The 27,983-nt window shown below is 32.6% G+C and overlaps 2 protein-coding genes across 2 annotated transcripts; one reads left to right on the forward strand and one right to left on the reverse strand.

Annotated features, from left to right (window-relative positions):
• Positions 1 to 6,021: 6,021 nt before the first annotated feature.
• Positions 6,022 to 16,353, reverse strand: LOC127706379 (inactive pancreatic lipase-related protein 1-like). Its single transcript, XM_052210962.1, has 7 exons — positions 16,259 to 16,353; positions 11,960 to 12,258; positions 10,917 to 11,145; positions 10,308 to 10,424; positions 9,370 to 9,492; positions 9,048 to 9,281; positions 6,022 to 6,119 (listed from the first exon to the last, which is right to left on the reverse strand). The coding sequence occupies exons 1-7, from the start codon at positions 16,317 to 16,319 to the stop codon at positions 6,106 to 6,108; spliced, it is 1,077 nt and encodes a 358-aa protein (XP_052066922.1). The 5' UTR covers positions 16,320 to 16,353; the 3' UTR covers positions 6,022 to 6,105.
• Positions 16,354 to 17,635: 1,282 nt separating this feature from the next.
• Positions 17,636 to 27,737, forward strand: LOC127706389 (inactive pancreatic lipase-related protein 1-like). The gene is made up of 6 exons (XM_052210971.1): positions 17,636 to 17,774; positions 19,934 to 20,238; positions 24,221 to 24,452; positions 24,804 to 24,920; positions 25,684 to 25,815; positions 27,340 to 27,737. The coding sequence occupies exons 1-6, from the start codon at positions 17,726 to 17,728 to the stop codon at positions 27,573 to 27,575; spliced, it is 1,071 nt and encodes a 356-aa protein (XP_052066931.1). The 5' UTR covers positions 17,636 to 17,725; the 3' UTR covers positions 27,576 to 27,737.
• The last annotated feature ends 246 nt before the right edge of the window (positions 27,738 to 27,983 follow it).

Here is a 27,983-nt window from a genome sequence, read left to right on the forward strand (position 1 = left end):
TGCAACACATATTTGTAATTGGAAATTATAGTTGCTATTGCGTTTGTATAGGTAAAAGAGATGATAGGTACAGACGGATCATTACAAATGTAGGAAGGTATTTTCAATTGAACTGAATAATGATGAAGGATATTGCCTAAAATGATGACATCGAGACCTTTATTCGCAAAAGATCGTTTCTCTGTTTCATTTTTTTCCCAATTCCAATCGACGTGAAAAGTCTTTGGCGGTTAATAAACTCATCATAGATACCAGGAATAAAATTTTGTATGCCAGACGCGCATTTCGTCTACAAAAAACTCATCAGTCACGCTCGAATCAACAAAGTTAAAAAAGCCAAAATAAAGTACGAAGTTGAAGACCTTTGAGGACCCAAAATTCCGAAAGGTTTTGTCAAATACAGCTATTCCTAGGGGGTAGAAAGTCTTACTATTTCGAAAAAAAATTAAGTTTTGTAAACAGTTATTTTTAAATTATGACCATATCAATGGTAATTCATGTCAACACATAAGTGCAATATCCGAGATTTTAACTCTTAAGTATGCAATGGTTGAATTATGATTTATAACATTGGTTTCCAAACATTAGTTGTACAGAATATAAAGCTTCGCGCGAATGTGACGAATATCAAACGGCCTCTGTATGATTGACAGAAGGCATTAGTAGAGACATTATGAAGAGTACGTGATATATAATGACGATGACCATGACTGCGTCTATGTCGAGGATTAAATTGAAAGTCTCATTAACCAAGCTGCTGTAGGACTAGATAGAAAAACTATATCACCAGTTTGTTATTGCAACCATATTGTATGGCTGTTCCCATTTTTCGAATCCAGTAGTCTTCCTTTTATCTACGGAGAGGAATGAAACCTTAGGGTTGGCAGTCCTGTGGTATATTTTTTCGGTGATGCGAATTCGCGAAGAAAGGATTGAATGATGAGATTGATTTAAACGTTGATAAATAATTTCATTAACATTGTTGTTATGTCTGATATATGGTCATACATTCGTTTATCAAGCCTTCCTTTAGTTTCACCGACACGTACCAATCCGAAAAGGTTCCACTTTAATCGTTAGACGAAATTTGTTGTTTTCAATTCATATTTCCGTTTTACAAAAGATACATTTTTCTTCTTAGGGATTACATTTTGGTGTCACAAATAATGAAGGCGATTAATCTAGGTTTTTGAAAAACCTTAGAAGACAGTATATATATACCATAAAATGTTTTAATGTACCATGAGAACGAGACATAATCATTGGCAGAAATTCGGCAAATCCTTACACCTATAGGGTAGATTCTAGACAGTTTTAGGATCTAGTTCATGCCAATATCAACGCAAAGAAGAAAACACACGTATTGATGATTAATTAAGAATTATGCGTTCAAATTAAGATGGTCAAGACAGATTTTTAATTAATGTATAAACGCCTTAACAGCTGGAAATACGATTAACGTTTTAAATGTATTTTCTTTCTGTTTTGCGTTTTTACTTGTGGGCTAGCAGACATCGTGTTTCTCTATTCTGCAAATGACTTGGCTGTATAGACATCTCGGAAGTGTCCAATATCAAAATATAGGAAGGCACTTGTTTTGTGTATGCAGATTTTTTTTGCAGTTTGTTTTGAGTTTGATTCAGAAACTGTGAGAACACTTTGATATAGTATTTAGCATTATTTTACCAGGGCGTTTTTAGCTCATCTGACCTAAAAGTTTAATGAGAGATTCTCATTACTTGGCTTCCGTCGTCGTAGTCGTCTGTTAACGTTATACAAATATGTCTCCTCTGAAACTGCATGCCGATTGGAACCAAACTTGGCCACAACCATCATTGGGGTATCTAGTTTAAATCAAAATGTGTTCGATGATCCCGCTTGCCAACCAATATGGCCGACTTGGCTTGAAAAAGAACATAGGGATATAATGCAAGTTTTGTCTATTATTTTGAAACCGCTATTAATAATGAAAAACAGACGGAACAGAAATGTTCGGAATGTTTAGATCTACTTACTGTCTATAACACCAACAACTGTCAGAAGACTCTTTATAGTTCTTGCCCGTAAAGGACGATTTTTACCAGAATTATTCATTATTGTCTATCATCTTGAAAACGTTAAAATGGAGAGAGATAACATTCAAATATTGATACAATTATCACCAAGATAAGATCGACAAATTTGTTAACATCGCCCATGTCGTAGGTCGACTTCCTGTAGAAGTTAATACTCCTAAATAACGATTTACAAGCTTATGTTTGATTAATTTGAAAATGGAAATCAATCTTTTAAGTAAATTAATTAAATAAAATCTGTTTTTGATGAAACTATAGTAGATTAAGAAACACTGTAAACAGTAAATAAACAAGACAAGGTCTGAAAATGTACCTACATTACTGAAATGGTCAGTCAAATTCTGATAAGAGTTATTGACCTATAATGAAGATTTTTAACAATATTTACTTTTAAGGTAAAAACTATAATAGATCGGGAAAACGTGTAAACAGCGCAAATGATCAGCAAGAAAAAATCTAGAAGAAGGTAAGCATATCCGAAATTGTCAGTGGACTCCTTATAGGAGTTATTGCCCTTCAATGGTGAATTTATAATTTTTCTCCTTTTGACGAAAACTATAGTAAATTTAGGAAACAAAATATTCTAGCACGACCTGATCTCCAAATAAGCCAACATTGACGAAATTGTCATTTTACTACTTGTCCTTGATGTTTCCCTATTTTTATTCGTTGGGTTTAAAACTATAGAAAATAAAGAAACTGGAAACAGCCAATATGATAACCAAGACAAGATCTACAAATAGGTAAACAAAGCCAAACATTATAAGTCCTTTTCTTATAGAAGTTATTGTGATTTTTACCCATTTTTTTTTTAATGAAAGCGAGGCGATTTGAACATGATATATGTCTATAGTTGCAGATAGTATATTGACTGCTGAATGTCTTTGCTGGGTTTACTGAGTTGCTGGGTTTCCATCTTATGGATTTGCAGAATATTTTATATCAGAAAAAAATTGTGTATGTAACAATGTTTTAGATTTTAACGAGAGAAATTTATGTATTACTGAAAAATTATGACACCAGGGTTTTCGATATCACAAACTAGTCAAAACATTTACTAAATTTTATCATCGGTATAAGGACATCATTCGTAAATATAGCTCAACATGCAGACTTCTTATACGTTCAGGTATTTCACATCCAATTTTTTATGGAAATATTCTTTATAAAGCACAAAAATGTCAGTATTCACCTCTGAAGCTAACAAAACCTTTAAATAGACTTACTAAGAAGGGATATAGTTACGATACTGTTGTCAGGTCATTAAAGATTGCATATTTTGGCGTTAATATTGATTCACTTATAGGGTCTTTGCATCGGCACTAAACACATTTATTTAAAAACCAGTTGTTGGCATGCCACGGGTTATGTTCTTCTCATATATGTTATGATGGTATGATACTAAACCCCTAACGGGAAGGATTGTGCCTGATATTCATATGATGAAGACATAATCTTTCAATCAGTTTAATTGAAGTCTGTAGCTGGCATGTCAGTTAACTGCTAGTAGTCTGTTGTTATTTGTGTATTAGTGTCATTTTGTTTATTTTCTTTGGTTACATCTTCTGACATCAGACTCGGACTTCTCTTGAACTGAATTTTAATGTGCGTATTGTTATACGTTTACTTTTCTACATTGGCTAGAGGTATAGGGGGAGGGTTGAGATCTCATAAACATGTTTAACCCCACCGCATTTTTGCGCCTGTCCCAAGTCAGGAGCCTCTAGCCTTTGTCAGTCTTGTATTATTTTTAATTTTAGTTTCTTGTGTACAATTGAGAGTTTAGTATGGCGTTCATTATCACTGAACTAGTATATATATTTGTTTAGGGGCCAGCTGAAGGACGTCTCCGGGTGCGGGAATTTCTCGCTGCATTGAAGACCTGTTGGTGACCTTCTGCTGTTGTCTGTTCTATGGTCGGGTTGTTGTCTCTTTGACACATTCCCCATTTCCATTCTCAATTTTATCCTAAATATTGAGATTTAGTAAACTGGGCAACAAGTCACACATTCTGCATCTAATTGTTATACATTTAAGGCTCTATATGTATATGAATGCGTTATAAACTAGTTTCAGTGTTATTAACTTATGAACCTTGCTTTTAACACACAAGGAGAATCTTAAGGGTATCACACTATCCCAAAAGTATCTGTACATATATGAACAATAGATTACATCACTACACTAAGCGAGGAAAGATATTTTTTACTGGAAACAGTTGTTTTCGATTAGGCCCATTTGTTGATATAGTCGAGCGTTTAATTTGGTCAGGTTTTATGGACTTCCCCCTTTTATGAATTTACCTTGGAGTTTGGTATTTTTGTTCATACTTTTTTACAAGACTATAAAACCGAAACAAACCAAAGAAATAAAAAAAACCCGCGCATACCGCGCTGTTTTTTCCCAGGATGAATGTTGGAAGGTCACAGACACCCACATCGTTTTAATTGTACATTGACTAATAGCATGGACTTTTATTTTCGTGGATCTCTTTGTGGTTCTTATATTTAATGTGCCTATTTTTTCCTGATGTTTTTCGGGTTTATTGAGATAGAACAAATGTTAACTAACGAAGCAGTCTTTGCATAGATATTAAAAGTAAAAAAAATAGAGTTTGAAACTTTTTACCTCTCAAAACTATTTGTGTTATCTTCCCATGTAACTACTGTCGCATTGAATTTGCTCTATCTTAGTCTTTTAGGTGTTTACGTTATATATTTCATTTTATTATCGTTGTCTGTTGAACCTTTTTTGTAATTTGTGGTTCTTTTAATTTGGGAAGTTCATATCAAGTTTAACCTTTCGATTACATTCATTAAAAGTGAAAGATGAAACGTTTTCTTACAGGTGTACGTGATAGTAGTCAAACGTTCAATGAAATGAGTACAAAATCATAATCCAGAAATAATATCAAAGCTGCAACTTTTCACTAGCGCATCTGTAGTTTTTGATATTTTCTTTCTATTTTTACCTATCAATATAGGTTCTCAATTGATTGATTCCATTATGCAATTAATATGGGCGTTTATGCTGTAAAATAATTTATTTACAAACAGAAAGCCAGCAAAAAGAAATCTGTGCCACCTCAAAATCCCTGATGTGTGACAGTTACAAACATTAATTAATTTAAGTAAAATAACAAGCTAACTGTAAGCTATTTCTGTACGTTAAAACGTTGTCTTGACGATATTTCCCAACTCTTTATTTTGCCCAATTCTTTTTTATCTTTAATTTAAAGAACAACAAAAAGTTGTATTAATATATATTATCTAATTCGATTTGAATTTATATTCGTGAGCCCCGATTAATTGACGTGTTCATATTTTCTGCCTTTCTTCCTTTTCTTTGACCAAACCCAGGAGGTGTATGTAGACTTTTTAGAAAGTTGTTTTGCTTCACCTCGATCAATAGTTGGAATCTCATGGACAACAAACTTTCTATTACCCTGATAATCAGTCAATAGGTGTATAAAACTCCTTGTCTCAGAGGAATTTGAACTCATTCTCCTGTGACATATTAGCACCTACTCCTGTACTGTGTTTAGCACCCTAGACTACTCGACCAAGTAGACTAAAACCATGTTTTATTGCGACCTAATGCAAGTTCTTGTTTGGAAAGATATGTCATTTTGTTCATTCATCAGACAGACATATACCAACACGATTACATAAGTCATAATAAGATATAAATCTGTATAAAAAAGTAGGTTGACTATTAATTAATGACGAATAATTATTATCGCGAACAGGTGATACAGGTGATAGAGATAAGGTGGAAATTGGACAGTAAATGCTTTTTGATATTTCAATTTATTATATTAAATTTTGACAATTTGGTTTTGATAATATTTTAAGTAAAGATTTCCTTCGCAACTGCATTTACTTTCCAATAACTTTCAGTACCTTGGGTTTATTCGGTTCTAGAAGTTAACAACTGCAATCACTTCTATAATTTTATTTAACATTAAAGCAAAAAAGACTCTATAATCTGCTTCAGGATATGTGCACAGCTTTTAAAAGCTAACTGGAATTCAGTTTGAAGAAACTGTAAAATAATTTAAAACACTCATTTTATACAACAAATTACTGCCAGAAAATGTTAAGCGATACTAATGCATAACAATGCCTTTTAAAAGAACAACAGTTCCGATCTCGTCAAAACTATGTAACTATGTTCACATGAATTATCATTGATATGGTCATGATTACAAATTAACTGCAGCTGTTTACAAAACTTTGAATTTTTCGAAATACTAAGGATGTTCTATCCCATGAATAGATTACCTTAGTTGATTTGGCAAAACCTTTCGGAATTTTGGGTCCTGAATGCTCTTCAACTTCGTACTTTATTTTGCCTTTTTAACTTTTTTTTATTCGAGTGCCACTAGTGAGTCTTTTATATACGAAACGAGCGTCTGGCGTACACAATTTTTAGCCTGGTATCTATGATGAGTTTATTTAAAGCTATTTTATTTATGTTTAAAACGCATTGAGATTTAAAAACACACAATGAGATGAACAAACTTAAAAAAAAACATCGAGGATTACAAATTACACATCATGAGATTTGTGCTCACATTTCATGCGCAAACGTAGGGTGCATTTGGATATGTATCTAAGATTCGAGTTTTAAAATGCACTTGGTAGTTATTGAGTAAAATTAATGTCTCCTTTAGCATTTGGTATCAAACTACATTCATGTATGCGCATATAACACTAAATGTGGAAGTTTTACCCAAAAGAAACTTCAGTATATTATTTATGTTTTAGCGGCGCGTAAAATCAATGAGGGTAAGGTATGAAGGCTTTCTGGAAATTTTAATTGAACATACCAGGAAAAGAAAATACCTTTCTGGCATGAAATTTATCCCCCCCCACCCCCGCCACCCCCTAAGAAAAATTTTAAAAAGGCCAAACAAAAGAAATTAGGTAGTACGGGAACTGGAAGTATAAAAGGAGATACAGGCTTGACAAAACAGAATGAGAGGAAAGGATAGGATAATGAAGACTATAGTTACTGTTGTATCAAGTTCTAACATGAAAACATTCGAATAAACAATTACTGTTTTCTCTTTTGTTCTACTTGTATCGACGATCCGACGTTTAAAAAACAGGCTATCCCTTTCATGGAAAAATATTTAAAAAGACTTTAAAACTCATTGATATATTACTGTTTTCGAAAGCTAATGATTTTCTGAGGCATAATTCATAATTGAACACAGATCCTGTTGTCACCCTTGACATTCCTACATCCAGCCGATAACTGACATTTGAAATCAGTTTCTCTTTTATAAAACTCATTTCTACATTTACAACCAGCAATGCCGTATTGTTCAAGTTGTCCAAAACCGCGCATAGTTTAATCATTATTCTTAATCAATGTTGGTTTTTGCTTTTGTTTTTCTTTTGGAGAAGGGAATAAATGTCTTCTCCCAACGATTCAAAATTAAGTAATCACAAAGTAAAATTTTCCCTGCTATAAAAAAATTTGAAATTTTAAGACAGCATCCACTTCCATCGCTCGCCGATGTTACGCACATTTAAATAATATACTGAAGTTTTCTTCGGGTAATAACGTCAACATTTGTCGTAAAAAGGTATCACAAAAATTACCAACTCCAAGATTAATCAAGAAAGGTGGACGTCCATAAAAACTAACAAAATAAAACGTCATCGATCAACAGAATGAGTGAAAAACAACTGTCATATTCCTGACTTGGTACAGTTTGTACAAGCATTTTTCGAATAAAATGGTGGGTTAAACGTGTGTGCCCATACAAGAACATTAGGGTACTATAAAATACTCAAGCAAGCATTATGTTTGTTCTATGACTAACCAGTGCATTTTAAAACTCGAATCTCTAAAATCCATTCGACATTATCAAATGTTGGTATGATTTGTTACATAATGCGCAATAAATTTACTGAAAGCGTGTGTAAACTCTTGATAAAAATGTCACTTATGGTCATATCTATCTCTCACCATTTTCGATAGGATACCTTTTGGTAATCATAGTAAACATCAGATACATATCCAAATGCATACCCTTATTATGTTAATTATCTATATGTGCACACAAATCTTAGTGTGTAATTTTGTTTATTCTCGGTGTGTTTTCATGTTTTAATTTCAGTGTGAAATTTTAAATCTCATTGTGTATTTTTGTATTTCCCTTGTGTAATTTTCAATTTATTTTTACTTTAAAAATTTGTTTTTACTATGTTAAATCTCAGTGTGTTTTTTTTTAATCTCTATATTAAATTTGAAATTCTCTGTGTTTTTAAAGGTCTCTGTACGTATAAACATGAGAACGGCTTGCCATAATTATGTGATTGATGGTTTGACACTGATAATTGATTTAGCTGTTGGAAATTTGAAACATATTCTTGATAAAATATATTTATAACAACAATATACTAGTAATGTGTTAAAATACGTGAAAACAGTAGTAGTTCTTTCTCCATTGCCGACCATTTTTACATTTTCTGAATTTGCTACTGTTATATTAAAAACCAACATAAAACAGTTATGTGTGAAATACGTACTTTATTATTCTGTTTTATATATAAATTAAAGTCAAATAGTGGCATTACCATCTTCCTATTGAGCTTGTTTATATTATCCATAGCGATCGTCAGTTTACATCAAATTTATGACAATTAAGAAAGCTTTTCGAATAATTTTCAAATAAAATGTTTCCATGTATGTCAAAATTTATATTGTGAAGATACACAATGCAGTTATTCATAAATGAATTTTAAAAAGTAAATATTATACTAAACTATCCAGCGCTTCAAGAAGGTTGGATTCCTTCAACCGAGGATGGTACACAAAATGAAATACTACTCCTTTTTTCCATTACCACTAGCAGGAAAATTACTTAATAAAACACTTGTCTAGTCTACTCTGTTTTTAACAAAGAACAATACATTAACGATTGAGTCGTATTTCATTAATACATTAAATACGTACCACAAAAAGGACTTTTACTGTTAGTTTTTAAGTAGAACGTTCCACGTTGTTGTGTTTTATCAGCGTCGTATCCCATTACGGGACACGGTCCATCTCCGCACGAAGAGCAATGCCCTGCAGCATAATCTTTATCTGACGTGCATTGGACTGAAGTAAATTTACATGTGTCCAAGATCGATTCAGTGAAATAGTAGTAAGCTCGCTGATGACTACATGCTAACTCATTAAAAGCCACTGAAAAGAAAATTTCCAACAATAAGTAAAATTTCGCATAGTTTTGACACAATGAATACATAGACAAATATTTTCGAAGAAAGCATACCAGAAAAGTGTAGTGTAAGAAGTTCCTCTGCTGTAGCCTTGTATGGTGGGGGACATCCAGGTTGGTGGTGACCACTGTTTGGGAAAAAGTCGATGTGACCACAAGGCTTGCTTGTACCAAAGCCTGTGAAAGAAACACGAAAATAACGTTAAGTATTCTCAAACACCAGTAAAGCAAAAAATAAACTAATAAAATTCATTTAAACTCAGTTTAGGATATCAGAATATGTATTGAATAGAAGATTTAAAATAAGTGTAATGTCTTAATATATGTTCTATGGCTAACATTAGTTTTTATGGTGACAAAAAAATAAAACTTAACGAAATGGATAGACTAACTCCTATTGAGAACTAAACTTTAGGACGAATTCAATTTTCTGGATATATAGGTATAAATAGAAATTTTTATACATAGGACTGTCAAATTGAAAGAATAATGTTTGTGGACTTTTCATCTCTAATTAGTTTAACCTAAATTGTGAAATGATTTTTTTCTAACTTTTCCCATATCATGTTATTTTAAATGCAGACTCGTTTCAGTTTTCAAACAAATCAATGAATATTGTTAACTTTCACGTGTTTTTGGTGTTTTAATTTGAGTAAAATCCTCTATATAAGAGTAGTATCATAATTGTAAAAATGCTTTTTCTCTTTATAAAATGTTCTATTTAAATGTAACATATGTGTAAAATATGCTATTGCTCTTCTTCTATATAAGGGTAAATTTGTGTGTAAAATATACAATTTCGTTTTGTACAAACTTCCATCTAAGGTTACTCCATGTGTAAAAATGCACTTCCTCTTTCTTACATCTTCTATCTAGTGGTAATATGTGTAAAATATGCTCGATCTATCGGTAAAATCTTCTGTTTAAGGAAAATATATGTAAAATCTTCTCTATTTTATGCTTTTTATTAATAATTAATTTAATTGAACTACCAGTTTGTGTTAATGGTACAGCATCAGAATGTATGACGTCCACGAATTTGGCATCAGAAGGATCCAATTTGACATCTTCACTGTAATTCTCAAATAATGGTCCAGCAGGGTCCATTCCTGATGTGATGAAAATGAAGAATTTGATATTAAAATGATGCATGATCTCAATAACCCAGATTACATAAAACAGCTAACATGCTGTGTAGACATAGTCATTTCTTCATTGGAAAGATTATAGAACAAAATGAAAAATTGTAGATTCACTAATGATGAAGCTGCTATTAGAGTAGTATTGTAAAACTTTTTAATGTATATTATATGTAATTTATCAATTATTTTCGTAAAAGTTTACCTCAAATACGAATTTCATTACCAGCTAATTTAAGAAATCTGTTAAGAAAGTGTCTTTATCTATTTGTCTATTTGTACGGTAATTACTTTGTATAATTACTATGGTAATTACTTTTTGCAGGAAATAACACGAATAAAAAAAGACAACGTATCTTATATGTGCCAGCTTTTCAGCGTTTCGTGTGAAATTACACATTAATCCCTTATATGTAATACAAAGCAACTATTCTTGAAAACCCTTGCATTGGAAACACAAACCTGATATACGCCCTAGACCTGGTACCCTTTGACCTATATATCCTGCAGTCTGTGCGCCCAGGCTGTGACCAATAATATGTATTGAGTTTGTATCGCACCCAAAGTCATCCTTCAGGACATTAAGCATACGAGCTATTACTGCACCAACTAATCTTGTATTTGCTGTTGCTTGGTTATAAATTTTATGAGCTCCTATTCGCCAATCTACAGTCATTACATTAAAGTCGCCCTAAAGAAAAAGGAGAAGAGATACTGTATAATATTCACTTTTCATACGATGTACAATGTGTGCTGAGAACTATTCTATATTTTTCTGCATAGACAGTTTCAAAATTTATACCGAAAGCAAATATTCATAGTAAAATAGAAACTAAGTACTCTTTCGGAGCAGTTCAGTTGAACCACGTTTTTGTTGGGTACTTTGTTCATTTTTGTCTCGTCATTTTCATTTGCCTCTCCTAAGTCAGTAACCACGTCAGTGGTTGTCGTATGTCATATCTTAACATTTCCATTATTTTAAGAATTGGGTTTTAATGTTAGAACTTTATGTGAATTAGAAGATGTGGTATGATTACCAATGAGACAACTATCCACAAAAGACCATATGACGTAGATGTAAGCAACTATATGTCAACGTACGGCCTTCAACAATAAGAAAACTCTTTACCGTATAGTAATCTATAAAAGGCCCCAAAACTACAAAATATAAAACAATTCAAAAACATCTTTTGTAGAACTGGGACGATTAAGAGCTTTGGATATTGTATAGACTGCGGTCTGTTGTTTTTCCATTCGTTTGATGTGTTTGAGCTTTTGCCATATGATAAGGGACTTTCCGATTTGATTTTTTCCTTGGAGTTCGGTATTTTTGTTATTTTACTTTTTGGTGATGACTGTATGTAGCCCTATTTGTCATTTTGGTTATTTTTGTCGTATATCCTATATATCCGTTTATTTCTGAAGAGGCTCACAGCTTAAATGTAAAATTGTTGACTTCTTTTGGACCTGGCGATTATATGCTACACTAAACATTTAATTCATACCTTCTGTAGCAAAGCATCTTTCATATTTATAACCCAATCCGCATCTCCCTGACTCATATACCCATGTATGAGTACTTTGAGAGGTTTTGTTGAATCATATCCAGATTGCTGTACAGACTGTGGATCGTTGTACACAACAGCTTGACCAACTGCCTTATGATTCCTTGTAAACAATAACAGCTTGATTTGAAGTTCATCCGGGGATTCTGGTAGAGTTCCAAATGAATTGGTAAATGGTGCATCTTTGGTAAAGCAGTCAAGATCCTTGTAGCATACCTTGGAACTTCCGAGGAAGAATGCTAAAATTTTAAAGGAACAAACGGTTAGTTCAGTTTCTAATAAAAAAATATGTGTAAAAATATATTTGAAGATGTGCACACAATTTTACTTCTGGGAAAAGTGGGTCTGTATGGAATCGTTTCATGTATGACTAACTCTATGGATTTTTATGGTTTGATTTAACACCGTGTTGTGCCTGTACCAACTGAGGCTAACTGGACCATGTGTAAAATAGGTGTTTGGTGTTGTTTTTGTCATTTCGTACGTCTATTTTTCGAAGGAGTGGTTAGTGAGGTCTGTTATATTATTCAATATTTTTAATAATGACCCCTTTAACATATTTTTTCTTAAAAACATTATGAAAGAATCTGTAGCCAGATGTATGAAGCATTAGTCCCTATTTCTTTAGTATTCAAACTATGGCCTGGGGGTGGGTGGGGTGGGGAGGGGAGCTACACAATCTTATAGTTTTATCTCGCCTATCTTTTGCCTATTATAAAAATAACTTGTTGACATTGACAATATATCTACGTGCCTTAAACCTGATACACAGACAGAAAACCGATCCTTATACATAATACAATGACCTACGTGTATTGCCATTTACATATATTAAGTCATGCAATACGTACTATTGGATGCATTTCCTGTTAGTCTCAAATGATAAACATATATATTGGTTCAATTCGGAAATAATTTGCGACGACTCAATTGAAATAACAATGGTTACATCAAATGAAATATTATACTTAAGTAAGTACTAACAATGGACCTATTTATCAACTGAACATAAGCAGGTCCACATATCTTATATTACAGGGACAGCGTGCCAGTCAGAAAACTAAAAGTATTATAATGTGACAGAGAACGTTTTGAATACAAACAAGAGTGCACACGCTGAAATGTCTCGCCTAAAGTTTACTTATCATGATTAGATTTATGTTGAAAGTCATCTAATATGAAAGTTTGACTATAAGTATCACATAATATTAACATTACCAATGATCCATGTGAATGAGGTATAGGTCATATGAACCCTGCCAGACATACATGTACAACTAATAATAATATCATACACCAAAAATAGTTAGCCTATTGGTTATATTATCTGAGAAACAGACCAAAGTAGGAAAATTGAACATTGACCAATGAACCATAAAAAGAGGATCGAGGTCAGATAAACCCTGCCAGACAACATTTACACCATACAATTATTCCATACACCAAATATAGTTGATCTATTGCTAATAGCATATAAGAAACAGATATAATATTGAAAACTTGATATTGAATAATGAACTATAAAAATGAGGTCAATTAAGGCCAGATGATCCCTGCCAGACAAACATGTACATCTTACAATTATTTATTACACACACAAAAATTGACCTATTGCTAATAGTATCCGATAACCGGAGAAAACCATGACAATTTAACATTGACCAATGGACCATGGAAATGAGGTCAGGGCCAGATGAAACCTGCAAGATAGACATGTACGCCTTCCAATCATTCCATACACCAAATACAGCTGATATTTTGCTAAAAGTATGTGAGAAACAAATCAAACCATGAAAAAGGTCAAGGTCGGAAGAAACCTGCCAGACGGACATATGCACCTTTTGATCATAACATACATCAAATACAGCTGATCCATTGCTTATGGTATCTGAGAAACAATTTAAACTACAAAAACATAACAATAACCAATGAACCATAAAAATGAGATCAAGGTCAGTTAACCCTACCAGCCGTACATGCACACCTTAGAATCATTCCATACACCAAATATAGTTAACCTACTGCTTATAGTATATGAGATACGGATAGTAATCCCTGTCTCGGATTTTGCGACTTACGTCGTAGACGAGACAACAATCAACGTTTTGTTTTAGGAAATGGTTTAAACTTCATAAAATATTTCATGATATTGAAAATACTTTTAACTAAACCCGCTGCATTTGTTTGCACCTGTCCAAAGTCAGGAACCTGTTGTTCAGTGGTTGTCATTTGTTGATGTGGTTCATAAGTGTTTCTCGTTTCTCGTTTTTTATATAGATTAGACCGTGTGTTTTCCTGCTTTGTTTGAATTGTTTTACACTAGTAATTTTGGGGGCCCTTTATAGCTTGCTGTTCGGAGTGAGCCAAGGCTCCGTGTTGATGGCCGTACTTTGACCTATAATTGTATTACGTTTTACACATTGTTATTGGATGGAGAGTTGTCTCATTGGTACTCATACCAAATCTTCTTATTTCTATATGATAGTGTTGCAAAAAGAGCAATTGCATTCGCTATTTGAAAAAGAATAGGGAGATGTCGTATGAATGCTTATGAGACAACTATCCGTAGAGACCATACGACGAAGATGTAAACAACAGAAGGACACATTGCAGCCTTCGACCACGAGCAAAACCCATAACCTAAAGTAAGCTATAAAATTTGTGGCACCAGCATGATGTACTAGAAATATTTAATTCACTTTAAACTAAGTTAGACATGCGCAATTGTGTTAAATAAGTGGTATAAACATAGAAAATTGAACATTTCAAGCAAAAAAAAAAAATACAATATCCATATCATTTCTCAAGCGCCTGAGCTATTGATAAAAATCGACATGTTATGCCATTAATTTTTATAATTAAAAAGCTTAACCTTCTAAGCGGTAACACTTGACCATTGCATCAATCTAAATTAATTGAATGTTAATTGCTTAACATCCAGTGGCAAATATTTCATGCAAATTCAGGACAAAAACAAATTAAACATTAAAACAATTTAGCAGGTTCTGTAATGAGTCGACCTGAATGAAGGGCAAGTAAGAAAGAAGACATTTAGGGTAGAGGAGACATTTTTTTCGTGCAAGTTGTCACTTACAGGTCCCTCGAAGATTTTAATTGCAAAAGTACATGTAAGAGGTATATTCCAATTTGAGGCATCGAAGTAAATATTTAACATCCCACGCGAGAGTGATGCATATTCGTACACCCCGCAACGCAAAACGGTTAAATACTAACAAGATGTATTGAAGTCAAGGCGACCTTTTTCTCAGTCACACATATATCATGTGAATTTACTTTAGATTTTAAATTAAATAAATAAAAGGAATTGCAAAAGTTTTAAGCCTAAATTGACGACTCACGAAAAATTGAACAAATCTATGTAAACGTTTTAAAAGTTTAAACATTATTAACTCTGTCATTATATGGTATATAAAAATAAAGAGATGTGGTATGATTGCCAATGAGACAACTATCCACCAAAGTTCAAATGAAGTGAGTGTAAGCAATTAAGGCAAACGTACGGCTTTCAACAATGAGAAAAACTTATACCGTATAGTCGGCTATAAAAGGCCCCGACATGAAAAATACGAAACAATTCTATTCAGAAAACTAACGGCCTAATTTATAACAAAACAATTTACGAAAAACAAATATGACAGACATGTACCAACGACAACCAATGAACTACAGGCTCCTGACTTGGGACAGGCACATAAGGAATGTGGCGGGATTAAACATGTTTGTGAGCGCTCAACCCTCCCCTAACCTGGGACAGTGGTGTTACATCAAAATATAAACATCAGAACTCACCAGATCGATACAAAGCAGAAAAAAAACATCTAACAAAAATACAGACCGGATGTGGCAGGGTATTTATACATCCCTATGGTGGTTTTCATGTCCAGTAATACAGGTTATTTTGTAATAAATGCCTCTCCCGGTTTGATTTTTATATGATAATTGTCATTTCAAAGCAAATAGGCCCCAACGATGATAAGTGTTCAAACTACAAATGTATTTCATTGCAGTATGACGTGATAAGAGAGACAATTCAAAATACAACATTCATAAATGTGAAAAATTAAACCATTTCCACGAAGTACAAAAATTGCTTGATTTGATTGTATTACTCAAGGGTAAAATCTACTCCGTGGGTATAATGTCTCGAAAAGTTTATAAATCACACGAACCACATATTTTTTATGAATATGACATATGTAACTATTATTTGCAACAAACCTTCTAAAGCTACGGTTAAAATTATCACTGTTAAACCAGGTGCCAGTAATAGGGACGCCATGATCACAAATTATGACTTACAAGATAAGATCAACAGATAACTATCATATGATTTGGTTCACCCAGTCAAGTACATTTCATGATCAGAGCATGATTTTCTTGCGTATGAACGGAATTCGTGGTCATAAGCTTTTTAAAATATGTGTTTAAATTTTTGGTTATTTTAATAAATACGCAGATCAGAATTATATTTTTCATATTTGTGTTAAGAATATTAGACTCATAAGCATACACTATAGTTAAATTTCACACATTATATAAAAAAATATTTTACAGATACTCGTAACGTCTTTGAGTTTAAACATAGAATCTATGTGTAATGTGTAAAATTGAACTATAGTGTACTTTTAATTCGAAATTGTGTCAGACTTATTTATCTTAAAATAAAAACGCCACTGGGAAAAGAGGGAATGGTTACATACAGGGGGAAATGTTTATATATTGCTTGGCATATGCCTAGAATATGAATCTGAAATGCACGCACCTTCCACAGATGGTTTAGTTTCTATGTATATGACTACTGAGAATAGAAAAAAAACTTATTATATGGAAATTGAATTCATCACTTTGGTCGTAAACAATTTTAGTGAACCCTCATCTATCGTCAATCGATTGGTAAAGTCCAGATTCATAGCAAAATATGTTGAGTTGATATGTACTTATTTATAATTGGGGGCGATATTTAGTTGGTACCATATTATCGCACCATTATTTTAATTGGATATATTGTTGCTTGATTTAAGTCCAGTAGCAAATATTTCATGCATATTCAGAACTAAATATTTAAAAATATATATGTATTAGATACACATTGAGGGCGTTAGCCCGAATTGGTGTATTTAATTAACACCAAGATATTATAATATCGTCATTGAAGAATGATAGTTTTCAAAAATTTATAAAAAGGGGGAGGGGGTGTCTTTCAACAATTTGATTGTTTGTTATTGAAAAGCATGATAAACGCAGGGTATCGAATTTCATTTAACGGTGCAAATATATTTATATGTATATATTAATCGTAAATAGTTTTTAACAGTTTTAACTAGCTAGAAAAGTCTGATGGATGTAAGCTTGAGGCGACAGAATGTTGAACGAAATAGATCTAGGTATGAGGAAAATGTAGTACTAATAATTCTGTGATTTTCTCTCTCTTTTAATAAATAACGATATAACAGAACAAAGCAGACAATTGAGATAAGTTTGAATAAATTCAATTATAAAACGCCATTTTTTTAAACAATTGTTGTATAAACTGCATAAGATAATCATATACAGACGTATAGTATGTTAAAATGTCTACAGTTGTTATTTCATCGAATCCGGAAGAAGCCATTAAACAAATTCTACTTAACAAACAAAAATCCTCTCACCATTTCACATTCTCCTCAACAACAGGACGGAGCAAATATGTTTTCCAAGTTGATTCTCTTTGGATTACTAGGACTGGTCTCAGCGAGTAAGTACATTTCAATGAAAAATAAATTGTAGAAATGTAAATGAATAAATAATAATAAAATTATTAATAACAATTTACTTAAATAGATGATAATTAAGCAAATTAATGTATACTGTAATTATGGAAGAAATATCTGTATATTTTATCATATCATCGAGAGCCAAGAGCTTTGTACATAGTTTTCCATTTGCATGCCTTTCGACAACTATCTAAATGCATCTGGTTGTTTATTTACACGTGCATTTGTGTTTAGTCTTCAAAAGTAGTAATGTGCTAAATGAACAACAGCGGTTGCGTATCAAATTAACATATCTGATACTTTATACCTGCTGGATAAATCATCTACAAACATATTTCTTTCTTCTTCAACTCTGTTTTTAGATTAACTTGTACTATACGATCTTGATAATCTGTTTATAAGATGTTTCACTCAACACTATCAGTAAAAGAAAGAATATTATCAAAAATTTTAATTCTTCCATATATGTAAAAATTGAGACTGTACGTGGTCCAAAGTAATTCCTTTTTCAATATTATCTCTATTATTCTATTTAAATTTACAAAAAAAAAATATACTTTAAACTCATTTCCCAACCGATTTTCATTAAGTGTTCATCATATCTGTAGTTTTCTAAAGGAACTTTCATACTTTTGTTAAAATCTTAGTTTTCCAGAATTTATAAGTTAAACATGAATTTATTTTTCTACGCGACAAGTTACTGTAAAATGCATATACATTGAAATAATATTGTGAAATCCAAACCTTATGTTTGCAATTAAATCATGAACACTAAAAAAATAAAATTTCAAAAATTATTTGATAATAGCTACAATCAACTGCAAATATTTCTTGAGATTATTAGAGAAAATGTCATGTAAATCGAAACAACGAGCCCAAAACATTTTTTTGAAATTTCTTGATTTATATTAAATACATAAGGGGAAAAAGAATTTTTCAACAGAAGTGATACTCGAGCCTTCATGATATTAATCTGAAATTTTACCGATAATGTCTTATTCTTGATTCGGACATTTTGACTACGTGTGGATTAGCATTGCATGTGATTTATGCATAGCACCCGGTATCGCATTCTTTGATGCCCTCAGTTTTTATTCGCCACATCAATTTGATCGATTTATGAGATTTGAACATCGGCAAACTAGTGTTGCCTATATTTGTAAAACAATGCTACTACATAAATCACAACATAAAAGTATTATACCTACAAATTTAACTAAAAAATATGCCAGCAGGTCACTATAAATATTTCCCCTTCGTGTAGGGTGGACGTTCGGAATGGGTATGGGAACTTGCTCACTAAATGTGCTTCATTTTTTCTTTCCAAGGAACATTAAAACCGAGACTATTCAATCTTTCCCAATTTGTATTACTGATTATTAACTTACCCAAAGAGGTTTTCAGTAAAATGTTTGCAAAGGTTCGGTGTTTTGTTCATCAAAGTACTTTAAATTAGTCAACCTATTGGTTTTTCCTTTTTTCTATAATATTGAGTCAATGTATTTACCAATATTTAATGTGAAGAAGGTTCATTAAGGGACTTATTTCTTACATCAATGGTATCTTTCCAAACTCCTTTACCGCGACACCACAAATAAGATATATCGATACACGATATTCAAATGACTGTCCTTCACAAAGCTTGCCTTTTTGCTTGAAAAGGAACAGCTAAATCGTCATACAAAAGTCTGCAAATAAACATATTTGCCGTAATTAATACTGAAATGTGTATATCTTGAATGCTAAAAATCTAAGAAATTTAAACTCAGAACGGTTTAGGTATTCTATCTGTATCTGTATGGGTACGTCGTAGTTACCAATACTGGCTTTTAATAAAGACCAGCAATCTATATATACGAGGGTTGACTAAAGAGTTCGTGGAGCAGATGTGTATGATTTACAATTTTATTAAAGTTGGTTTTAATTTTCAAATTTTCGTGAAGTGATCAAGACATGGTGATGTAATCCATAGTTTGATATCAACGGCATGCTAATGGATCGATTGATTAATTGTAATTAATCCAGTGGCAAGTAGTTGAATATATTTACATTTGTACTTTTTTTAATGAAGCAAACGCAGATCAAAAGATTGTTTTACAGAACAATATTTGTAAATTGAGTCTGAAATTTTACATTTCAGGTGGGTGGTTCAACGAATACTTTTGGTGGTTAGGTAAGCGACAGGTTTGCTATGACGACTATGGGTGTTTTTCCATCGATCATCCGTTCTCTAACACTGAAGGACATTTACCCGAGTCCCCGGAATATTTAGATGTTCAGATACTGCTCTACACCAGACAAAACAGACGCCAAGCCATCGATGTTACCAATAATGTCGGGGAAACTTTTGATCAAAATAAAGATATTAAGATTATCATACATGGGTATTTCAATACAATCGAAGAAAGATGGGTAGCTGAAATGAAAGATGCATTCCTTGAAAAGGTAAAATAATGATAAGTTAGATTAATGTTACTTTTTTGTTGCCAAAAGAGAGACTGAGGTCCGGGCTCGGGTCCGGGTGGCCGTATTTCTATACTTCTATAACCATGAGGAAAATGAATAAACTTCAATAATTTAATTTTGGATGTAACACGTCTTCTGGTTGGCTGAAAGTTTTTTGTCTATCAGTTCATTGACATAATTTTGTCATGTGACCGTGACGTCATCAACGTTTTTTCATGGTTTACTCCTTATTAAACTAAATATAGACACCTGTATATTGTGAAAGACTGTATGCTGCCCTCTATGTGTTTTTGTTGTTGTTTTTGTCGTCGTTGTATTGCTATCCAGTGGCGTTTCCAGGATATTTAAAAGAGGGGGCGGCGAATGAAAAAAATTTTGGACCTAATATTTGCCAAAAAACATAAAATAAATATGAAATGCACTAATGTAACGGTTCCTGACTTGGAGCATATATAAATTTATAGTTAAAGTGTCAGGGTTTGACATTTTTATGCCGAATTCTCTCCATTGTCTATGGTATATTAAAATGATTGGATGGATCTTAACAGCAGAAGACCAATAACGAGATTTTCCAAATCCTACGGTATATGGCGTTACTAAACATTTCAATAGTCCTAGACCAGGATTTTATGAACAGGAGGCGTAATTGCGGTTGCCCTGGTAGAGGGTCCATGGGAAAGCTTAGAAGCTCCTGGGTTTCAACAATTTAGCATCAAATTATGAAGAAGCCAGACTAATAAATATCTCTCTATTTTAGATTAGGTTCTTGTTTCTTTGAACGACACATGAAACAAGACAAGCAAACACTGAAGTATAAAGTTCGTTCGTTCTAAATATTGTAGGCTTTAATGTGGAATACATGATTGAATATGGAAAACTGACCGTATTGTACAACAGTACTAAATTAAAGCAATCATGTCACTGTCTAGTTCCGATGTACAGGTGATACCATACATGAATAAATATGGTGCATGAACTTGATGGCAAAATGAAGGTTTGATGATATCACTTAGTTACTCACTAATGAATATTGAAACAATATGATATTACCAAAGGCTATCCAGATTGGGAAGTAAAAATGCTATACCATATATACATGTTATTAGTATAAATGTACATTAACGCAAAACCTAAAATGAACCCCAAGACACTGCCGGATTCTCATTTTTAATGAATGGTTAGACTAGAATGGATTCATTAGAACCAGTTTACGCTGATTTCTCATGGCGTAATCGTCAATTATTTTAATATCATAATCGAGTTTAATTGTGATTCCGAATTAATATAAAAAGAAATCAGATTATGTGTTTATTTAATGAATATGATAAATTGCCATATTCAATAGCAGATGCAGATATTTTTTTTATTTTTTTTTTTGAAAAGGGGGCGTACGCCCATTACGCCCTTACCTGCACCCGCCCCTGCTATCTTACTTATGTATACCCTACATTTACTTTTATTCATATCTAAAAAATCATTTGCACAAAAACAGATTTGTTTCCCTTTTCCCCAATGTCATTTCAAAATCAACGACCAATATTCGGAGGTTTTTTTTACCAACATATTGGAAATTGTAAGTATCCACTTATGTATTCGAACATATTGCAAATAACAACAATTATAATATTTATTCCTTCTGGAAAGTAATGGAAATGTCGTATTTTTTGCGTAAAAAGCCGATATAAATAGGATTTAAAACAGCTTTTGGCATTCTCTTATGAACAGGTTGCAGTACTCTTAAAATTGATTACCTCTGTTGTAAAAACATTTCGGAACTATAGGTCCTCAATGCTCTTCAACTTCGTTTTATATAAATAAGGAGATGTGGTATGATTGCCATTAGACAACTGTCCACCAAAGTTCAAAGGAAGTGGATGTAAACAATTATGTTCAACCATTCACTGTTTAATAGTAAGAAGAGACCAATTTTGAAGCAATCGTTTTAATAGGAAAATTAAGGAATCATCACTTTTGTCATATTAATATAAACGGTACCAATTTTACTGCACCTGATGCGCATTTCGACAATTAATGTCTCTTCAGTAATGCTCGAGGCCAAAATATTTGAAAATTCAAAACCTAATTAGAATAATTTACAAACGTTGAAGAGCTGATCAACCAAAAGGACCTATAGTATTGCTAAAATCTGACAAGGAATCAGAGCTTTGCATGAGGGAGATATATTCCTTAATTTAAAATGATTTGTTAAATTTCATGACGGTGAATTTTAATCAAAAATAATATTCGTATTTTCATAACTTTTATAATGAAGTTTATCTTATGAAACAGTGATGACAAAATCAAGAAGTCAATTTTTGTTGTTGTTGTTAAATTGATTTAAAATCTAAATTACTGCAATATAGTTGAAGAATTTTTATATATACCACCAAGGTTAAGGTAATAGCTATTAATTTAAATAGTTTAGACGGACCTTTTTTGAGTTTGGTCATACAAGTTTAGGTTGAAAGACAATCTAGTCATACATCTTTTGTCAGAAAAGGAAATGTAGCAAAACAGATCCATGGTTTTATTTAGTTCTGTATGTGATAGGATCACTGGCTATTCGTTTGTATATCACCCTCATATCTGATATTTAGTTTTCTGGGAAAATGTCTTCATGTGAACTAAGCTTAAACGAAAAGCAGTGTTCTGGGTATTTGGACTTTGTAACTTCCTCTATCATTGTCGATTATATCTCCAATCAAGTACTAGAATGTCATTAAGTGTTTCCGAGAAGTCAAGGTTGAAACATTGTAAATAAAAAAAAATGGTTTATTAAAATTTGTATATGTATTTACAAATTTATAACGACTTGTAAGCTTACCAGTTTTTCACTTTAAATTGAGACCTCAATTCAAACAGTAAAAATCCGAACAAATCTGTAATTCTATCAAACAGATATTGGAAATTACCCATGTTCTCATTAAAGGAATATTATTTGCTACATAATGTAGTAATATTAATAAAAAGAATTACTAAAAATAACGAATGTATGTGTTTCTGTAGGTGACAACTTAGGACTTTGAACTGTATCATGAAGTCTGGTAGGTGGGGCCAATTAGGACTTTGATCTTTACTATGTCTGTTATGACGACTACAGTCCTTGAGAATTGTCCCATATAAAATATCAAACATTACTTTTCAAATCATATAATCTATTAAGTACGAACAGACTAATCATACAGTATAAAGTATAACAAGACGTGCACACAATAATAAATTTCCGAAATTCTGATGCACCATATGTGCATTTCGAAAATTATTATCTAGTCAAATCTGTCGAAGCCAATCTTATTGAAATTGAAAAGAACAATTAAAGGATTTGATTTTGATTAAGATTGTTTTCGAAAACCCAAAACAATACCAAAATATAGCAAAAATAAACTTAAATTCAATAAATTTTACATTTTTCTCAACTGAAAACTTAACAAATTTAGATATCAAAAATAAAAGCATGTGGGATAGTGATACTTTCGGGAATATGCATCCAATAGTGGCATTGACATAGTGTGAGTAATGAATTAAATAGAATTACTGAACTGAATTTGATGCACCAGATGTTATGTCAGTCTTGTTTACAACCTCTTTTTTAGCATTATAGGTTAGTATAGTGACTATGTGCGTCAGACGTGCGTTTCGTCTACAAAAGACTCACCAGTGACGCTCGAATAAAGCAAGTTAAAAAGGCCAAATAACGTACGAAGTTGAACAGCATTGAGGAACTAAAGTTCCGAAAGATTTTGCAAAATACAGCTAAGGTAATAGATTCAAGGGATATTGCTGATCGATGAATTTAGATAGAAAGGAAAGTTGCAGTAAAAGTGGTCACCCTCCTGTCTCATGTAAAAACCTCTTTTAATAAAGTAAACAATTAAGTTTACCAGAACATCTTACCGCTGTTGTCTGTACTTATGAAAGAATCATATGCGAATTACTTTAGACATCTATTTCTATATTTCAGGACGACTTCAATGTTTTTATACTAAACTGGGAACGTGCAGCAGGTCGTTTAGTTTATCTTCAATCTGTAGCAAACTCAAGATTAGTTGCTGCAATAACTGCTAAATTTATCAAAGACTTACAGAGAACTCACAATATTAATGCATCTGCTATACACATAGTTGGGTTTAGTCTAGGAGCTCACCTAGCTGGTTATATAGGGAATGCTGTTGACGGACTTGGCAGAATCACAGGTATTCTATATTTCCAAGATGAGGCTGTCAAAACCTTTTTAATAGAAATTTTCTTGCAATTCCTCCAAATTTCAAATTGTTATCGCTCTTATAACATTCTATAGTGACCTTAGCTTTTTACTGGACTCATAGTTAGAAGGATAGTCATATCCTAATGGTAACCCAGGTTATTATATATTTAATGAAGCTTGGTAGTACCAAAACCCTTTTTCCTAAATGATATCCGTTGACAATGATCTTATATATTGAACAGCTTCTGGAGCTCTATTTGATGTGATACCTCTTTGCATTTATTAACATTCAAATTTAATTCTTTGTACACTCAGAATACAATCTGTTTATTTGTTTTAGGATTAGATCCCGCCGGTCTACAGTTTGAAGGACTAAATATAGCAGTTAGACTTGATCCCTCAGATGCTTCATTTGTCGATGTTATTCATACTGACGCTGACCAATTGTTCAATGCTGGTATGTTTTTAAATTCTATTCAGCATGGATGTGTTACTTTTTTTCATATCAACATAAAGGACATGCATGGGTTTGTCGCAAAAGAAATGAAAAATATTACGATTTAGTCTTAAAATTAAAACAGAACTGTCAAATCAAGGATTTTTAATTCGGTGAAAATAAAGTGAAATACATACTGTCGTTCTGACACATCTTGAAGTATACAGCGATTCTTGATGGTATCAGGATAATGATAAAGGCCGGTTGCACGGTGTGACATTGCACGCAGATAATACGTAGCTCAATTGTGCTATGTTTAATTCGGAGTTTGGTCGGTTGAGTGTGTTTAACGTCATACACAGCAACTGAGTCCTCTAGATCGGAATGGAAATTCAGAGTTATTTTGTCAATTTCCCTAAAATCTCAACCATAAATCCACACAATGTTTTTATGGAATTTACATTTATTGACCTTTTCAATCGTTTTAAGTTACGTGACACTTTCTTGAATATTTAACCTTTTGTAACAGGATAACTGGGTTAAGGTTAAGTTGCAGCGCGCAAACCATGTGTTTCTGGATTAACCTTCATCAGGTTTGCTCGAGACAGAGAGTTTGAGAATTAGTCATATATATAAAAAGTTGGGTATAAAAACCAAATCACCAAAAGTCATCAATGTTTAATCTTGCCTTAGAGAATTGCAAACTTAATTTTAGTACAATTGTATTTGTTATTCTATACATTAAATACAAACCATATATATATAAACATTGTGTATTTATTAGAGATGTCACCAGGATTTGGTACTATACAGGCTATGGGACACGTAGACTTTTATGTGAACGGAGGATCCGACCAACCTGGATGTGCAAACCACATGAACCAACATCTTTTGCAAATACTGAAAGGAAATTTTAGTAAGATCATATATTTACATTTTTTTTAAATTAAGGCATGTATCTTCCGCATGCATAGCTCTGATTCGATGTCCAGGTTTGGCTTTAGTTTTGAATGTTTTTGCAGCTGTTTAAAGTTTGTATTAGGTTTTGGATTTTCAATTATTTCGGCGTCGAACATCAATTATTGTTCACAATATGCATAAAAGACGACACTTAACTATATAAACGATTACAATGCGCGAGCATTACTACATGCACTTTTTATATTGTGTTTATTCAAAATCATTGTATAAGTTAATGCACAACTTTTTATTATTATTTCCGAAATAGCAGTGGTAAAGTGTACTGGTAACTAAACAACGTATTAAAGATAATATAACATCTTCTCAAGTTTTAAAAAAGGAGATCGAGCGAAAAAGGACGAATATGCTTTTAATGTCAAAATTAATTGTAGGTGAAAATATTCAGTCAGTTAAAACATGGCATATGAAATCTACTTATGGGATCATTTAAAAAAAAGACACCGTGACACTTCATTGGATGCGTTTTTGATAATTCATGAAAATATTTCATGTTCCTCTTAGATTTGCTGTTAGATGACGATAAATTAAGGCGACAGTGGTTTTACCGATGTTAAAATCTAGAAAATCTATTAAGAAGAGACAAATCGAGGTAACAAACAAAAACCGCGGGAATCGCAAATGAAAAAGAACGAGACCGGGTGCGTTAATAGATAACTCGTTCCCTTGCTAGGCATGCATCAACCGCCATGAGAATATACATTCAGTCAAAACGCCACATCCGGAAATATGACACAATCGATAAAGGTACAGATCATACGACTATACCATGGTATCTAAAGATCGAAAAAAATGAAAACAACACTTTATAAATTGCCTGCGTCCGAAGATCGCAAACACATGACGCTAGTGAGTTAAGACCGACACAGCGTATCGGTCAACCAATTTGTGATAGTGACCGTAGTGCAGATTTCAGCCGTTCTTCCTCATAATTCTGTTGGAGTTTAATAAGTCCTATGCCAAAACGGATAGTTAAAAAAGCAACAATAGCTACGTTCTTACCATAGCGACAATAGCTACATTATTCGAGTGGTATTCTCATAATTTTTGTTAAACCTATTTCAATTATTTCTATAATAAATAATTTCTTCCTACATGTACGCATGTGTGTTCCCTGGTTTGGATATTCTTTGCTTGATCTAGAATCTAATACGATTGCGCTTGTCATATAAATGCAAAATTGGCACCGTAAAACCGATTTATGCTGCCTTCCGTCCCGAAAATGCTTCTTCCAAGCCAAATAATAGGGCAATCCATCTTCAATGTAGATACTCTAGCTTTTTTCTATTCTCAATATTTGTCAGTTTAGTTTTTTTTTAGAAGACGATAATTTTTTTTTATTTTTAAAAGAGGACGTTGTTAATGACATTTTGATGTATTTTTCGAAGAGACCTTTTATAATCCGAATATTCACTTATTCTGAATAAAAAATGTTTATATATCATTATTCTGCCTATTGTAGATTACAAGGAAAACTTTGGCTGCAGTCACATGAGATCTCTGGACATATTTACAGAGTCTATAAATAGTAACTGTACGTTCCGGTCTTTCCCATGTGCATTGGAGATGTTACAGCTCGAATCATGTTCAACGTGTGAAGAATCCGGATGCAATAACATGGGATATAATGCAATGAACACCAAAAACAGAACTTATCTCACGATGACAAGGGCTGCACGTCCATTTTGCATTTCTTGAAAAGTTTAAATGAACGAAATTACTCAATATGGACAGTACAAAACAAGAAATTTAGAAGCTGTATGAACATATTTTTATTTGGTTATAACATTGTCCAATATTGAGAACAATTTGAAAAAAAAAATCAAGTTATAATAGATTAAAAGACATTTTATTAATAACTTCATGTAGTACAATTTACTAGGGGCGGGGTTCTGGTAAGAGGGGATACATAAGCAATAAAGGTTAATATGTACCTGAGCCTTGAGCTCAAACTTGATCACATAAGTAAGATCGAGAACACTAATCAGCCATATACTGAATTGATCTACGTAGATCAATATCATTAACTGCGAAACCATTTTGTTAACCGGCCTGAAATTATTTCTGACCACAAAAGTAATCATTATATCTATATTGATTGGTTTA

The sequence above is a fragment of the Mytilus californianus genome, unplaced genomic scaffold (genome assembly GCF_021869535.1).
Source record: "Mytilus californianus isolate M0D057914Y unplaced genomic scaffold, xbMytCali1.0.p SCAF_1, whole genome shotgun sequence".
NCBI classification, from domain to species: Eukaryota; Metazoa; Mollusca; class Bivalvia; order Mytilida; family Mytilidae; genus Mytilus; species Mytilus californianus.